Raw genomic sequence first — 18,192 nt, 5'->3', positions numbered from 1 at the left:
GTTGTTCCAAAGTGCCCAGAAGAGAGAGGAGAACATCATTCAGAGAGGAGAAGCTTGACCCATCCCTGAATTTCTCTGTTCTTCTGCTTCTACTCTGTTGACACCAGCACAGGGAATTTCAGCTTTAACTTCTTCAACTCCCTTTGTTCCCTGGAAGAGGCATGTGGGATACTCTTACCATATCTCGTGTAATTCTAACCTGGATACCTCAACTCTCTGTCTTATGGGAGAAAAAAATGGAAATTTATGAGACCAATAAAAACATTTTCTTTGCTAGTGGACTTCTGTTGATTCAAATCTTTGCCACTCAACTTAGAAGCTGTGTGTGTGCCTTTGAGCTGGTTATCTGAACCTTCTAAGCCTCATTTCTTAAAATGGGGGTGATGCTAAAACAGCTCTGTGCAATACACTTGTCACTAGCTATTGAGCACTCAGTATTGAGCTAGTTCAAACTGAAATGTGCTATAAATGTAAAATATACACTGGATTTCAAAGACTTAATACAAGAAAAAGTAAAATATCTCATGAATAATTCTTTTATTAATGAGTCCATGTTGAAATAATATTTTGGATAGATTGGGTTAAATAAAATGTATTATTAAAATTAATTTCAATGGTTTCTTTTTACCTTTTTCAATGCAGCTACCAAAAAATTTCTTAAAATGGGGGTAATGCTAGCACACATTTTTTAAAAAAAGCTGTTGTAAGGCTTAAGAAAGATACCACCTCCAAGCATTAAGCACAGAGTCTAGCAAATAATAAAGACTTAAACAAATGAGAGCAGTCAGGCAGAGGCCCTCAACAGTATCAAGTCCACCTTCTTCATTAGCAAGAGGGACAGCTGACCACAGTGTCCCCTGCCAGAGAATCCCACCCATGGCTTGTGGTGACACTGTGACTAAATACTGTGTCAGGGGAAATAATCAGGCATTTGTCCATGAAGTGCTTTAGAATTAGAAAGTCCAGCATTTCACTGGGATGAGTTTGATGTCATATATGTGAAGTCACAGCCTCAGCTCTGTGCTTCTGTGCTTTCTAGGACCCATTAATATGAGAGTCACATGCTGAATTGTTTTGTTTTTATGCTGCAGACTCCCAAGTACCTTTAAGTCATTTGGGGGACTGGATCATTTGTTGTTTTGGATCTGAAACATACAGTGAAATTGCACCCTGACCAGGACAGTAGAGGGGAGTGACCACAGTTTTTCTATTGGGGTGTTGAAAACAAGAAATATTTCTAAATGCTTCTCAAACAGCTCCCCCATAAGGGAAAGGGTAGGAAAAAAGGGTATTCTGTTTTTTGCCAAATCCAGGATATGCTGAAGGTTTTCTGTATAGCAGCTGTGTATCGCATATTATCTTATTACAGCGTCAAATAATTGTCGGGAGCTTTGGAAAGTTGTACTTTAAAAAAACATGACCACATTTTCCTTTCTGTGTCATTTGTTTTTCATTCTTCAGTCCCCTCTTTTCCCTCTACTCCTGCTAATTTCCCAGTGCCTTTTGGATATTTATCCATTGGGTAGTATTCGGATATGTTGTAGTACCTCCCTGCTGTGAATGGCAAGGACCTCGCCAGGTGGAAGTTTCTCAGATTTCCCTGAAATTGTAAAGAATAACCACCTCACTCTCATTTTCTCTGCACACCCCTCTCAGTAGACAGCTCTTCTGACATTTAACTTAATCAAGATGTTAGTAAGCAGTGTGCACTGCTACCTTGGGACTGAAACTGCTTGCCAACCTGCCCACTTTCCTTTCACTTCGCTGTTTGGAAAGGAAACTCAGAATTGCTACTGATAATAAAGATAAAGAATAAGATACATCTTTCTTATGGCCAGTTACACCCAGGCCTGATCATTGAGCTTTTTGTGGTGAACAGCCCCGTACAATGTGTCATCAAATCTCTGACACCCCAATTATAAGTTACACTCTTGATTTGGGAACAATCTAGGAAAAAAGCCACCAATTAAATTATGAGATACCATTGTTTTTAAGACATATCCCAATTTCAGAGAAGTTAAAATGTGAAATAAAATATGTATATCTTAGAACAGATGGAATACAGTGAGAACTAATTAAAATGGAAAGTCCTCCTGGGTACCAACTGCTCCCCCAGTCGCGCCATACTCAACACAGCTAATTGACAGAACTGCGAGGTGCGTGGCTGTAGATGAGATGCCACCTCTGCACCAGGTTAAATGCTTCCTTGTGTTCTCCTTTAACTCAGTCCTGTGTGTTACATTTGTGTGCTGCAGGTTATACATGAAGTTATACTGAGTTGAGTTCAGAAAGAGTTCGGAAGCCCTCTGAATTGCAATTTACATAATTTAAGTTTCTGCAGAACAGAAGAAACTAGGAATTTTCTTTGGGTCACATTGGAATTGATAAGACTCACTTTATCTCTTAAAGAAGCGATAATGAGCTTGTTGAGGGGCAGAGGGGCCTTGCATACCCTCTGTAACCTGGCCCATGTATAATGGTGTGATGATGAAAGGAGAATCATGACATTGGGATACTGGGCTCTTCTAAATTCGTGCCCCTGGTTACCCATTTCCTGTTGAACAGTGGATGGCCTCAGATTCATGGGGGGACTCGCTGCTCCCTCTCCTACCCAAAAAGGCAGCATTAAACATTGTTGATAACTTTCATTGTATTCAAGTTCTACTTAATTTTTATTCTTCATAAATCTGAGTAACTTCTAAGTAAGTGTTTGCAACCCTTTATACTGTAATAATTTTAGGTAAGGAGGTTATGGTATTTCTATTCTCAGTAAAGATGGTTTACTTAGATTTTAGATAAAGCAATTTTCCTGTCTGGTAAGGTGACAGAAGAATTGAATGATAACTTTCTTATTTGTATTTGTATTAATGAAAACATGGCATTCACCCTTACACTTACACTGCTTTCTTTCTTTATTTCAGTTTTTGGGAATAGCATTTCTTGGAATTGGACTGTGGGCATGGAATGAAAAAGTAAGTTGAATATAATGAAATTGCACACATTTGGTTGTTGGAGGCCACTCATTATATTATATGTTGTCTCCTTTTCCTCTTTGATAACTGCAAAGTATAAAGAAACATGAATCTTTAATGAAAGTGTTCTTAGAAGATAATGTCATACTCTTAAGACTGTTTGGGAACAGAGCCTGAATTGATTACTGAATCAAAATAATTACAGAAGTAACCATACACATGCAAAACAGAGGATGTGCTTTGGATTTTTAACAGTTAGCCAGAGATACATATTCCAATGAAACATTTCCTCAGTCTGGCACAAGAACTTCAGTAATGCTCAGAAATATCATTAAACCACCTGTTCCTTTTCTCTCTTTTACTTTTATTTTTTAAAACCTTTGGAAGATTACCTAGGCCATAAAAATTGCTTCTTAGTTTGAGCATTATGTGAGAAACTGTTAGCCTATTAAATGAGGGAAGCTGGGTATAATTCTTGTTTGAGTAGGAAATAAACTCATTAATGCCAAAAAATGTGAATGCTTGGCTGCTGATTTCAAGTACTAAAGAAATACTCAAAATTTATGACCAAATACTGAATAGTCAAGGAACAGGAAAAATCTGGAAAGATGGAGTAGCATGTTCTAGGTTGTAGTGGAGAGCCAATCTTCTGGGCAGTTTAAACTGCTCTAAACAACAGACTCATTACAGCTCTGACCTGTTTCCTCTCTTCCAACTTTACTTCCCAGCTGCACCTTTTAATTTTGACTCTGCAGCTTCTTTGAAGTCAAGCATTGGAATTCAAAAATAAAGACAAACGTTTTTCTTCCTTCTTTGGAAGTGAAATAATATGCAGAATGTTAATCTATCCTAGCATTTGACTGCACCATAAAGCTTTGTCATCTCCCACCTTGAGAGAGTGAGGGGTGTGTACAGATTGGTTAGAAGTTATTGTAAACTAAGAGATTAGCTTAAATTTTTCTGGAAGACCATGTTCCTATCTTTCTGGTATTTGCCCTCCAGGGCTGAGCTTGACCACAGCCTGTAGCCAAGATCCTTTGAAGTGCTTCATGTATTAATAGAGGAGAGAAAAACTAAGAAGGCCCAGCAAAGAAAAGCCCCTCAGATGCCAGTGGGAATTTCCACAACCAAAGCAATGTTTACATAAAATGTATTAAACAAAACTCAAAAGTAAATCCTGAGTTTTGAAAATGAACCGCCTTCTATTTATTTAAAAAATGCTTTTACGGAAGGTTAAGCGGTTTTTACAGAAAACGAACCACATGCCAGCAACTGGGTAACATTATGCTACAAGGCAGTGATTACATGTGAAGTGAAACATATTAAATCCCCAAAACAGGGGTAATTTTATCTCCAGAAACTTTCATGTTGAATATTGGTCTTCTTTTAGATACACTTCTGCCTCAATCCCTTGGTAGGCTTGGAGATTTATATTGGGGGGATCTCAGAAATACCATTTTTAGAAGCTCTGTGGTTGGGTAAATGCCACATTGCATAGTTTTTTTATAAATCCTTTAATAAGAGTCCATTTCTATCTGCTTTGAACAGATGCTGGAAAGCATTAAGTGAACTAATTGTCTATTCTAGCAATAATAGACAATTGGTTGTTTTGAAGTGTTTTTTTTTCTTGTTATGAACTATAATTATCTTTTCGTTTCATCAGTTGCCCCCAAATATCTCTGCTCTGATAAAATCACAAATTTCTAAAATTGGCAGTGTCACCCAGCTGTCAGAGCAAAGGGGTGATGTAGTCTTAAGGGAGGGATGAAATACCAGTCCCTTCTTTGTCAGGGCCACTTTCAGTACATGGGAACCTTCTCTCATGAGCTGAAATTACTTGTCTGAGGTCACGCAGCTACTATGCAGCAGAACTCTTGAGCTGGGTCCGAGTGGAGGCAGCAGAGGGTAAAGGATGGGTAAAGGAATAGTCATGCATCCGTTCATCCAGTTGGTCAGTATTGGCCATGTGTCAGGCACTGGCATGGTGCTGGGCATTCAGCAGTAAATAATGCATAGTCCCTGCTCAGTGGAGCTTGCATTCTAGTGGGAAACTGGTGACCAGCAATTACCTAGCCAAGTGTATACATCCAGGTACTGGTGAACACTGGGAAACAGAAAATAAGTGTAAGGTAAGGGTTAGAGGGTAAAGGGAGAAGGGGTCTCTTTTAGATAGAGCACTTGGGAACAGCCTCCCTGGGGAGGTGGCATTTGAGCAGACACCTGAAAGGAGTAAGAGGGATCTGCTGAGCATGGGGGGAAGAGCATTCCAAGCAGAGGGAATAGCAAATGTGGTGGCCTTGAGGCAAGGGCATGGATTCCAAGGTACAGAAAGAAGGCCAGTAGGGCTGGAAGGGGAAGAACAAAGCAAGAAGAGGTAGGGGATGTGGTGAGAGAGGCAGGCAGAGGCCAGCCCAGGCAGGCTACTGCGGAAGTTTCCATGTATTCTAGCTGTGAGAGGAAACCATTGAAGCATTTTTAAAATTTTAATTAATTAATTTGTTTGTTTATGTATTTATTTTAAATCAAAGAATTTTGATAAGGGGAATGACCTGATCTGGCTTTTAAGATCACTCTGGCTGCTGTGTGGATACAGAGCACAGCTTTGTGACTGAACAGACCTGAGTTCAGTCCTGGCTCCTCTATTTACCATCTCTGTGACTTTGGACAGCTGAGTTAACTTCTCTGAGATGCCCTTTGCTTGTTTGCACAATGGGGACCCTAACATTCCACCTCACAGGATTGTTGTGAGGATTAAATGAGATTGCCAGCACGGGGCTTATGCCTCCAGCACAGTGTCTGATATAAGCTAAAGGCTCACTAGATGCATGACTCCCTTCCCTTGAGACGTGGCTATAGCATGCCCACCCCTGCATGGGGGCAAGAGCAGAGTGGTTGCTTTGAAAGCTGTCTCATTTTAGGAGAGTTCAGGCTCTGCTCCGTGGAGCAGAGAATTGGTTTTGTCTTGGGGGTTTCCTAAAGGCAATGTGATGTGCATTGATTGCCTTGGTAACTGCAGAGGCTGCTTTGTCAAAGCCCTTTGCATTAACGTCTAAGCTGGACAAAGCCTCTGGCAAGATGGCGGGAATGGCATTTGGGGGGGACCACACCATTGGCGAGCGGTGGGCAGTTTGCACCTGCTGAGACCATAACAGGCAGCTTGTGAATCAGTAAATCCCGCTGATGGCGATGTGGTGACATTTACTTTAAAGGAGGCCTAGAGGGTAAATCCCCGAAGTAGGTCATAGCTGGAAGGATCAGGTTTCCTTAATAGGTGGGGCTTTAAATATTTTTTGGTGGAGAACAGAAAGAAGCATTAGAGACTGTGCCGGTTTGGATATATTACGTCCCCCAAAAAGCCATGTTCTTTATTGCAGTCTTATGGGGGCATATTTATTAGTCTTTTGATTAGGGTGGAACCTTTTGATTGAGTGTTTCCATGGAGATGTGACTCACCCAACTGTGGTTGATACTTTTGATTAGATTATTTCCATGGAGGTATAGCGCTGAACATTCAGGGTGGGTCTGGATTAGTTCACTGGAGTATTTAAGAGAGAAGCTAAGAGCAGACATGGACCCAGATGCTTGCTGATGCTTGGAAATGTTTGGAGATGCGGACAGAAGGACGTTTAGCTAAGAGATGAAGCCCAGAGTTTGCATTGGAGAAGCTAAGAGAGGACCCCCAGACACTTAGAGAGAAACGTCCTGGGAGAAAGAAGGAAGGTCCCACAGGAGATGAGAGAAAGGAGTGAAGACAGAAGCCCAGAAACATTTTGGAGAAAGCCATTTTGAAACACAAACTGGGAGCAAAGGACCAACAGACGCCAGCCATGTGCCTTCTCAGCTGACAAAGGTGTTCTGGATGCCATTGGCCTTTCTTGAGTGAAGGTATCCTCTTGTTGATGCCTTAGTCTGGACAATTCTATGGACTTAGAAATGTAGCTTTGTAATCTAATAAATCCACTTTATAAAAGCCAGTCTGTTTCTGGTATTTTTCATAATGGCAGCATTAGCAAACCAGAACAGAGACAAAAAGTGTTATCTCTCATACTTAGTTAATACTGGGCTGAGTTTTACACCTATGGCTGATATTACAGTTGAATATTCTGTATAATAATTAAACAAGTAATTTTATCTAAGTTCCATATTGATTTTGAAGGCACCACAGATGACTGTGTCTCCGTGGGAAACTGGCTTATTTGCAGTTTTTCAGAAATCATAGGATTTGCTGTTTTGGAAGGCACATTAATAAGTATGTAGTATGAATCACTTCTACATAGTATGGCTCAACATTGGCCACTTCTAGCCATGATCAACTCATTCATTCAAATAACATTTATTGAGCATCCAGCATGAGACGGTGCTTGAGCTACTGAAGATAAAGAGACCTGGTTTCTCTCTTCAGGGAATTTACATTTCAGGAAGGGTGTGCATATGTCCATAAAATAATACATAGTATAAATGCCAATTTTGAGTGTGATACATGTTTTAACAACTCCCACGGCAAAGTTTTCACCATTTCTGTCTTTTTGGGTATTGTTGGAAAGGCCTTCCTTCCACCAAATTGTAATCATGTCCCAAAAGTTTTCACTCATTGATTCTGTTTTCTTGTTTTTTAATTTTATTGAGTATTAAGTCAATACAAAAGAATATTTTAAATATATGCAAAGTGTGACAGTTTGAATGTGTTATGTCCCCCCAAACGCCATTATCTTTGATGTAATCTTGTGTGGGCAGACCTATCCGTGTTAATTAGATTGTAATTCTTTGAGTGTTTCCATGGAGGTGCACCCCCATCCGACTGTGGGTGATGACTCTGGATAATTTCCATGGAGGTATTGGCTCGCCCATTGAGGGTGGGTCTGAATTAAATTACTAGAGCACTGTATAAGATCAGACAGAAGGAGCAAGCTGCTACAGCCAAGAGGGACACTTTGAAGAAAGCACAGGAGCTGCAGATGAAAGACATTTTGAAGACGGCCATTGAAAGCAGACTCTTGCTCCGGAGAAGCTAAGAGAGGACAAACACCCCAAGAGCAACTATGAGTGACATTTTTGAGGAACTGCAGCCTAGAGAGGAACGTCCTGGGAGAAAGCCATTTTGAAACCAGAACTTTGGAGCAGATGCCAGCCACGTGCCTTTCCAGCTAACAGAGGTTTTCCGGAAGCCATGGTCATCCTCCAGTGAAGGTACCCGATTGCTAATGTGTTACCTTGGACACTTTCTGGCTTAAGACTGTGACTGTGTAACCAAATAAACCCCCTTTTATAAAAGCCAATCCGTTTCTGGTGTTTTGCATTCTGGCAGCTTTAGCAAACTAGAACGCAAAGGATAAAGAATAATGGTACAATGAATACCTGTTTACGCAGTAACTCAGAATAAGTAGAGAATGTAACCATTTCCTTTTAAAATCCTTGAACTCCCCCTCTAATCCCATCCCCTTTTCATCCTGAATTTTTAATTAGCAGCCCCTTTTTTTATTTTTAATAATATAATTTATTTCACCCAATATTTCTAAAATATCGATTTAATATATGATGACTATATATAAGAAGTTTTTGTTGAGATATTTCATATTCTTTTATGTATTAAGCCTTTGAAATCTGGTATGCCATTTTTTTAAAAAAAAAAATTATTTTCATAACATATATACAAGCTAAAATTTCCCCTTCTAGCCACATTCATATGTATAATTCAGTGATGTTAATTACATTCACAATATTATGTAACCATCACCATCATCCATTACCACATCTTTTCCATCACCTCCAACAGAAATTTTCTATCAAGCTTTAACTCACCTTTTTCCTAAGCCCTACCCAGCCCTTGAAAACCTGCTTTCTAGTTACTGGCTATGAATTTGCTTGTTCTGATTCTTTCATATTAATGAGATACTACAATATTTGTCCTTTTGTGTCTGCCTTATTTCACTCAAAATGATGTCTTCAAGGTTCATCCATGTTCAACAGCCTTTTTATAGCTGAATAATATTCCATTGTATGTATTTAATGTATTTTGCTTGTCCATTCATCTGTTGATGGACACTTGGGCTGCTTCCACCTTTTGGCAATTGTGAACAATGCTACTATGAACATCAGTGTGCAAATATTGGTTCAAATCCCTGCTTTCAATTTTTTTTGAGTATGGACCTAGAAGTGGGATTGTCAATGTCATATGGTAATTCCGTACTTAACTTTCTGAGGAACTTTCTTTTCCACAATGTCTGTACCACTTTACATTCCTACCAACAATAAATGAGTATTCCCATTTCTCCACATCCTCTCCAACACTTATTTTTCATTTTTTTTTATTTTGAAATAAATTCAAAGTTATAGGAACAGTTGCAAAAACAATACTAACCCCATACACAGAATTCTATCATACCCTGACCCTCCTCCCCCGATAGCTCAATCCACCAAATTTAACATGCTGTCACATCACTTTCTTTCCCTCCCTCCCTCCCTCCCTATCGATCATCCATCATATATTTCTCTGTCTTCTGAGCATATGAGAGTTAGCTGCACACATCCTTGAACATACACTATAATTCACGTATGTACTTCTCATGAACAAGAACATTCTTTTATGTAATTCCATTAAGCACAGCTAAGAAGTATAAGAGATTCAACAATGATACAATGCTTACATTCTATATTTCCTTTTCCTTTATGTCCTCTATCCTCCAATCCCATCCAAGTTCATCCTTGGCATTCAATTGTCATCTGTTTAGACGGTCTTTGTTTTTTTTTTTTTTTCAATTGTGGAGACATATATACAGCCTAAATCTTCCCACTCCACCCCCTCCCTAGCCTTCCATTAGTGGGATTAATCACATTTAGAATGTTGTAATGCTCTTTCCCATCATCCATTACTAGAAATTTCCCTTCACCTCAAACAGCAACCCTACACTCATTTCTTAACTCCCCATTGCCCCTTCCCCCATTTCTCTTAACCCAAACTCTACTTTTCATCTCTATGGTTATATTCTCTGATAATTTCTTTGTGTTTACTGTGGGGATTAAAATTAACCTCTTAAATCCATATCCATCTTGTTTTTCTTCGATACCACCTTCACTTCAATAGGACATATAAACTATGTTCCTGTACTCCTCCATTCCCCCACCTGTATATAGTTGTCTAAAATTACATATTTTACATTGAGTTCAAAACCACTGATTTGTCATTAGAGTTTGTGTATTTTATATCATGCGGAAGTAAATAGTGGAGTTACAATTCAAAAATTATTGACTTCTATTTGTATTCCATTGTGGTTGGAGAATGTGCTTTGAGTATATTCAATTTTTTTTTTTTTTTTAATTTCTTGAGGCTTGTTTTATGTCCCAGCTTATGGTCCCTTCTGGAGAAAGATCCGTGATCACTAGAGAAAAATGAGTGTCCTGGTGATTTGGGATGTAAGGTACTATATATGTCTGTTAAAATTCTCTATATCTCTTTCTCCTTTCTTTGTTTCTCTGTTGGTAGGGCTCCCTTTAGAATCTGAAGTAGGGCAGGTCTTTTATTGGCAAAGTCTTTCAGCATTTGTTTGTGAAAAATTTAAGCTCTCCCTCAAATTTGAAGGAGAGTTTTGCTGGATAAAGTATTCTTGGTTGGAAATTTTTCTCTCTCAGAATTTTAAATGTGTCATGCCACTGCCTTCTTGCCTCCATGGTGGTCGCTGAGTAGTCACAACTTAGCCTTATGTTGTTTCCTTTGTATGTGGTGAATTGCTTTTCTCTTGCTGCTTTCAGAACTTGCTCCTTCTCTTCAGTATTTGACAGTCTGATCAGAATATGTCTCGGAGTGGGTTTATTTGGATTTATTCTCTTTGGAGTTCTCTGGGCATTTATGCTTTGTGTATTTATATTGTGTAGAAGGTTGGGGAAGTTTTCCCCAACAATTTCTTTGAATACTCTTTCTAGAACTTTACCCTTCTCTTCCCCTTCTGGGACACCAATGAGTCTTAAGTTTGGACGTTTTATTTTTTCTATCGTATCCCTGAGATCCATTGCGATTTTTTTTATTTTTTTCTCCATTCTTTCTTTTGTTCTTTCATTTTCTGTTCTGTGGACTTCTAGGTCACTGAGACGTTGTTCAACTTCCTCTAATCTTGTATTGTGAATATCCAGAGTCTTTTTAATTTGGCCAACGGTTTCTTTTGTTTCCATAAGATCTTCTGTTTTTTTATTTACTCTTGCAATGTCTTCTTTATGCTCTTCTAGGGTCTTCTTTATGTCACTTATATCCTGGGCCATGGTCTTCTTGATGTCCTTTAAATCCTTTGCCATGTTTTCATTCCTCAATTGTAGTTCTTTGATTAATTCTGCCAAGTACGGAGTCTCTTCTGATATCTTGATTTGTGTGTTTGGAGTTGGATTCTCCATATCGTCTGGTTTTATCATATGCATTAAGATTTTCTGTTGTTTTTGGCCTCTTGGCATTTGCTTTGCTTGACAGGGTTCTTTCAAGTTGTAAAAAAGAAGATAGCAATCTAATTTTTCAGAAACACAGTTTGGTGACGTATACTTTCTCTAACCAACCAGCAGATGGCATCTGTGAGTCACCTATACCCCTCAAGTCAGTTCTCAACCTTGTTCCCACAGTGTGTGGGGAAATGATTCTTGTGGGGTTCATTTGGAGAACTCAGATTGGGTGTGTTGCTGGAGCCATCCGCCCTGGATGTGGGGCGTGTGTATGGGTGGCCAGGGAGGAAGGGCAGCTTTGATACTCAAATCTCCCAGGATCCCGGAGATTCAAGGCCACCACAGGAGTCTAGGCCTTCATTACATTTCAGCCCCAGACCTTCTTTCTTGCTGTCCCACAAGCCACTGGACTTGGCGTAGTGTCCCTGGGTTCTCCGAGCGGGTCCCCCCTCCCAGCCGCGATCCTCCAGGAGGTCTGCCGAGGGAATGCCATGCTACGTCACAAGTGTGCGCCATCCGTCAAGGGAAGCCCCAGGCCGCTGGGCTGTGCAGCGGCGCTCTCTGCCTGATGCAAAGATGGCCGAACCGGGTGTCTCAACGCCCCCCTCCTTGCACAGTTCCTCCTTCCCAGCTCCGGGACAACTGGCGGGGCTCTGGGCTGTGGGCACGGCCCTGGGCAGGAGTTTATCCAGCCCTCTGGGGAGCCAGGTGCAAGCCATGGGGTTCCTTTCTGCTTCTGGCTCTCACCTCCATTCCCCGGCCCCGAGGGTATCTGCAGCAGACTATCCTCCAGGCCAGACACCGAGAGGCCAGCCTAGCCCCCTCTTGCTATGTTTTACTGCGTGGTTCCCACTCCTGCAACTGCAGCTGCTCCTGGGTTTTTCCCCCATTTTTATTTTTTTTTTAAAGGAGCCATTCGGTCTCCAAATGCCTAGCCCTGGCTTCCCTGCACCGCTGCGCGACTGCAGGTCTTCCAGCCAGCTTACTCACTTGTTTCAGAATGCAGACTCCCGGTTTCACCATGTATACGGCCCCTGTGATACTAGCAGACCTCGTCCAGCTGGCACATCGCTGTAACCGGTATTCTAGGTCACTTTCTGGTTTTTATCTAGTGTTTTTCATGGAGGTGTATTTTTCCCCTGTCTCACCTAGCCGCCGTCTTAGTTTCTCTCTATTTTTCATTTTTTAAGTAGCCATTGTGGGTGTGAAATGGTATTCCATTGTTGTTGTGTTTTTTTTTTTTCCCTAAGAAAAAGTTGGGTTCTTTTTTTTAAGCGAATAATAAAAAAGATGATAAAAAGGAAAATAAGTGTAAGGACAGAAAACACCACCACTATCAAGAATCCCATATCCCTCCCCTATATCCATTTTGGTTTTGATTTGCAATTCCCTGTTGACTAATCATCTTAAGCATCTTTTCATGTGCTTTTTGGCCATTTGTATGTCTTTTGGGGAGAAATGTCTATTCAATACTGTTGACCATATTTTGATTGGGTTGTTTGTGTTTTTGTTGTTGAGCCATGGGATTTCTTTATAAATTCTGGAAATTAAACCCTTATCAAATATACAGTTTCCAAATATTTTCTCCCATTCTGGAGGTTGTTTTTCTAACTTTCTTGATGAGTCTTTTGATGTGCAAGTTTTTTATTTTAATGAGATCCCATTAATCCATTTTTTCTATTATTGCTCTTGCTATTGGTGTGAGCTCTAAGAAACCATTGCCTAACACAAGGCCCTGAAGGTGCTTCCTGATGTTTTCTTCTAGGAGTTTTATGGACCTGGCTATTATATTTAGGTCTTTGAATCATTTTTTTTTAATAAATATAAATTTATTTAGACTGCTCAACACCTGTTTCATTTACTCTGTGTTAATTTTTTCTTTTTTAATGCAGTTTTATTGAGATATATTCACATACCATACAAGCCATCCAAAGTATAAAATCGGTGGCTTACAGTGTCCTCACATAGTTGTGTATTCATGATCACAATCAATTTTAGAACACTTTCATTACTGCAGGAAAAAAAAAAGAGACAAACCAGAACATTCCATAACCCTTATCCCCTGCTTCCATCATTGATTCCCTAATATTGATGAAAGATATTAAGATATTACTGTTAACTGTAGTCCATAGTTTGCAATAGGTGCATTTCCCCAATAGATTCGTACCTTTGCTGTAGTTCATGGAGGAAATTTTTGTATTTGTACTATTAATCACAATCATTGTCCACCACAAGATATACTGACCTTCACAGTTCCAGGTTTTAACTTCTGGCTTTCCTTCTGGTGACTCTAAACTCTAAACTTTCTAAACTTTTCTAAACTTTTTATCTTTGGTTAGCATTGAATCTGAATTCCAGGATTGTGCAGCCAGTAACCTATCCATCCAACATTTCCACTTTGATACCTAACAGGATCCTGAAACTTAACACATCCAAAACAATAATCCCAATTGCCCCCCTCGCTAACTACCTCTTCCCAATTGCAGTAAATGGCAACTCTATCCTTCCACTTGCTTGGGTATCCTTGACACCCTTCTTTTGTTTCTCCTCGTACCACATTCAAGCCATCACAAATACTGTCAAATTTACCTTGCAACTGTATTGAGAATCTGATTTCTTCTCACCACCTTTGCTATTACATCCTGGTCTAAGCTGCCTCCACAGCTTGCCTGAAGTAGTGCAGAAGCCTTCTAATTATTTCCCTGTCTTTGCTCTTGCATCCTGGGCTGCCTAACGAGGTACCACAAACTTGATATTTTAAAACAGCAGAAATGTGTTCTCTTGCAGTTCTGGAGGCTAGAAGTCCAAAATCAAGGTGTCAAAAGAGTTGGTTCCTTCTGGGAGGTAGGAAGGCAAATCCATTCCACTAGTCTCTCCTAGCTCCTGGTGGTTGCCAGCAACCCTTGGTGTCTCTTGGCTTGTAGGCACATCGCTCCAATCTATCTCGGCCTCTTTTATCACATGGGGTTCTCCCTGTGTGTTTGTCATGGAGTCTCTTGTTTTCTCTTTTTAAAGGACACCAGTCATTGAGTTAGAGCCCACCCTAATCCAGTATGACCTCACCTTAACTAATTCATCTGCCAAGATTCTGTTTCCAAATAAGGTCACATTTTGAGGTTCCAGTCAACATGGATTTTGGGGAGTGTGCCGGTTTGTATATTTTTGCCCCCCAGAAAAAGCCATATTCTTTAATGCATTCTTGTTTGATTAGGTCGGAACTTATTGGTTCAGTGTCCATGGAGATATGACCCACCCAACTGTAGGTGATAACTCCAATTGGATAATTTCCATGGAGGTGTGGCCCCGCCCATTCAGCATGGGCCTTGTTTAGTTTACTGGAGTGCTATATACACTCAGACAGAAGGAGCTCACAGCTAGCAGGAGCTGAGACAGACATTTTGAAGATGGCCATTGGAAGCTGATGCAGACATTTTGGAGAACGCCATTTTAAAACACAACCTAGGAACAAGCAGACACCAGCCAGGTGCCTTCCCAGCTAACAGAGGTTTTCCAGATGCCAATGGCCTTTCTCCAGTGAAGATACCCTTTGTTGATGGACACTTTGTGGCCTTAAGATGGTAACTGTGTAACCAAATAAACCCCATTTTATAAAAGCCAGTCCATTTCTGGTGTTTTGCATTCCGGCAGCATTAGCAGACTAGAACAGGGAGACAGTATTCAACCAAGTACACATTACTACTCACACCCAGTAGCCAGAGTGATTCTTTTAGAGTATAAGTCAGATCCCATCACATCTCTTCTCCAAACCCTCCAATGGGCTTATCACTTCACTCAGAATAGAAGCTGTAGATGGGTACCCTGTTACCGCTGCAATCTTATCTCCAACACCATTCCCTCCTTCACTGCATTCTAGCCCCCACTGGTCACCTTGCTATTCTGCTGACTTCCCAAGCCTGCACCTCCCCCCCACAACACCTCAACACACCCCAGGGCCTTTGCACCTGCCCCTCCCCTGCCTGGTCCACTCTCCTCCACATCTCCACATTGGCGCTTTCCTTTACTTCCAGGTCTCTGCTCAAATATCTTTTTTGTTCCTAGGCCTTCCTGGCCTTTTGAAAGTAGAAACCCTCACTTCACCCATTCCTTTCTTCCCCCTTCTCTGTGTTTTATCCCTCAGAGGACTTATCACTTATGGTCTAACAGGTCTATCGTTTTTCTCTCTCTCTGCAAAAGTAATCTCTCTGCAGGCAGGAACTTTTCGTTTACTGCTAACTTTCAGCACCTAGTGTATTAATTGGCTGTAGTAGGTATTCAGGAAACATTGTTTGTGAAAGTACAATGGAGTGAATGAATGATGAAAGCATTCTTTAAACTCTGGCCATTTTGTGTCCTGTATCATTCAGTTACAGAATTCACTGTTAGTCTCAGATCTCTTGTAAGCATACTGTATTAACAATTGTTACAGCATAACAGTAGGTAAAAGTACATGTGGTTTCTGATGTCTGATTGGATAGTGATGAACATACAGTGTTAAGAACAGTGAATCCATAAGTTCTGAATTCAGGAAAGAACGAACCACATATTTCTCTCATAATGAGAGTCTATATATGATTATCTCCTTTTGTGGAAAAATTAAGGTCACCTTTCCTTTTCCTTGGAAGACTTATTTTTCATTTTGTTTAACTTTTGTCTTTATTACTTTGGACTTGAATGGAGCTGAGAGGGAGAGTGATAGTAATATATTTGTATGTATTAGTAGTATCTTAGTAATATAACAATTGCAAATGAGGGTGTCACAGTAGAGTTGTGGGGGTGGGAAGGACCCTTTTTTTCAGAGTAGGAAAAATGCCCATCCCTGCTCCCCAGTGTGAGTTCGAGGCCCTGGTGCTCCCCCAGCCACTGTAACACCCCACCCCACTGGGCAGGAGTGCGCGACTGGCCTATCTGGCCTGCAGATACCTTGAGGACGGGACCTGTCTTCTCTGCTTTTCTATGCTCAGTTCCTAGTGCAGTACCTCCTACACCATGGATGCCAGAAGGTGTTTGTGGAATAAATAATGGAGACTATGCAAAAGAGCTCAACACATTGTAAAATGCTGCACAGGAAAAAATAGCACTTGGTAAATGGATTTCCTTTTCATTTGCCTGATTTCTGTTTCTCCTCAGCTTAAACTTTAGGAGAAGGGTGATGTTCTGTTTCAGAGGTGGGGAAACTGAGGCCCAGAGAAGTTACACTGAGGTCTGGTCCTCCCCCTCCCACTCCCCTCTCCAGTCCTCTGGTATTCTCCTTGTGCTCACTCGGGTTTTGTATGGGCTGGGTTAGGACGGGGGATGGTACATAATACTGATTCCATTAGGAGGATGGGAAATTAGAAGAACTAGCCCCCATGTTGCTTTTGCTTGGTTTTCCTTTAGATGATTTGTGTTCCAGAGGCTTTTTCCATGACCATTGTCTGTAACCATAAATCTCATTTCGGTACCTGCCAGTTACTTCCTGTAAAAATCATACAATAGATTTACCTTGGAAAAACTTTCCCTATTTTCCCATAAAGGAAAATTAGAGAAAATGAGATTCAATTTAGGCAGTTCCTAGTAGTAGAGGTCAAGTTTCTGTAGCCAGAGGGAGGCCAATGGAGCAAATGGATACCCAGGTAATTTGAACAGAAAAATAGATACTTTAAGGAGACGTTTCTAAGATGCTGAAAATACTTCTTTGATGAATTCATTTCATTGACTGAAATGTCGTAAGTTGATCTGTATCTCTCAATTATCAATTAACCCCCTCAAGTTCCTCATTGTATCTAAAAAGCTGGAAGCTGAACAGCTCTTGCTTAGTGCCTAGATCTGAAATGTTATAACCAGTAGGTTCAACAAACCTATGAAAGATGTTGGAAAAAATTGTCCCTTTAAACTTTATGCAGAGAGATTTCTCAGGGATAAAAAGTCATGTAAGACAAAAATTCAGTGATTTGCTGGTTCACTGTCAGGTGTCACAGTCCTACTCTCACTTTGCAGCACAAATCCAGGCCCAATTTAGTCATTAGAATGCCCAGCTTTGTATAATAATCAAAACTCCAAACTTAACTTCACATTAAAATCTTCTTCCTTGCCTGGGTCGATCTGCCTTGGCCCCTGAGGACAAGGTGAGGAGTGGGCCGTCACCCTTTGGACCTGGCAGGTGAAGAGGTTGATGACCTCTTGGGCTTTTTGGAGCGTCCCTGCTGAGTCCCTGTATCCAGCCCTTCCTTGAGCTCAGCGGGATCTCCATTCTGGGTGACCACTGGGACACTTGCTCGGATCTGGCTGTCTTCCTCAGTCTGAGCATCCCTGAACTCTGCCTGTGGAGGTCTCTTCTCAGCCAGGCCACCTTCCGCTCGAAGTCCAGGATGACCGCAAGCCACCTCCCTCCCCTCTGCTGCCCTCGCCTTTCGTCCTGGACACACTCCTGTGGGAGTGAGGCCCTTCCACCAGAGCAACCCTCGCCTGCTCTACCTGCGTGCGATTTCCTGGGCAGGAGCCAGACCTCAGCCCACTGCCCCTTCCAGGGCACGAGGCAGGCCCTGAGCACTGTGTCTCTCAGCTGCAGAGAACCATCTCAGCGCTCCCCCGTCACCCCCTGGAAGCCCCTCACTGGATCTAGGGAGAGAAGGAAGCTGACCCCACAGAAGGCTGGTGGTGCTGCACAGCAGCCACTTCCTCCAGAGGAATCTTCACTCCATCCTCCCTTCTGACTGCAGAAAGCCTGATTTCACCAAGAATACAAGAGAAAGAAGTTTCTTCTTTGCTTGTGGTGGGTGGGTGTGTGGGCACGGGGTGTCTCGTCTCCTACTCACTTTGGTTT

General features: G+C 41.2%; 1 protein-coding gene across 1 annotated transcript in view; it reads left to right on the top strand.

The window, feature by feature from the left end:
- The window catches only part of TSPAN5 (tetraspanin 5), a 176,718-nt gene that overhangs the window by 133,720 nt on the left and 24,806 nt on the right, over positions 1-18,192 (top strand). Inside the window, exon 2 of the mRNA XM_037830297.1 lies at positions 2,922-2,972. Within this exon, the coding sequence (XP_037686225.1) occupies positions 2,922-2,972 (51 nt within the window). The remainder of the gene's footprint in view (positions 1-2,921; positions 2,973-18,192) is intronic.

This window comes from Choloepus didactylus, chromosome 3 (assembly GCF_015220235.1).
Source record: "Choloepus didactylus isolate mChoDid1 chromosome 3, mChoDid1.pri, whole genome shotgun sequence".
Lineage (NCBI taxonomy): Eukaryota > Metazoa > Chordata > Mammalia > Pilosa > Megalonychidae > Choloepus > Choloepus didactylus.
The sequence above is the reverse complement of the archived record's forward strand: the minus strand, read 5'-3'. Positions and strand labels throughout refer to the sequence as shown.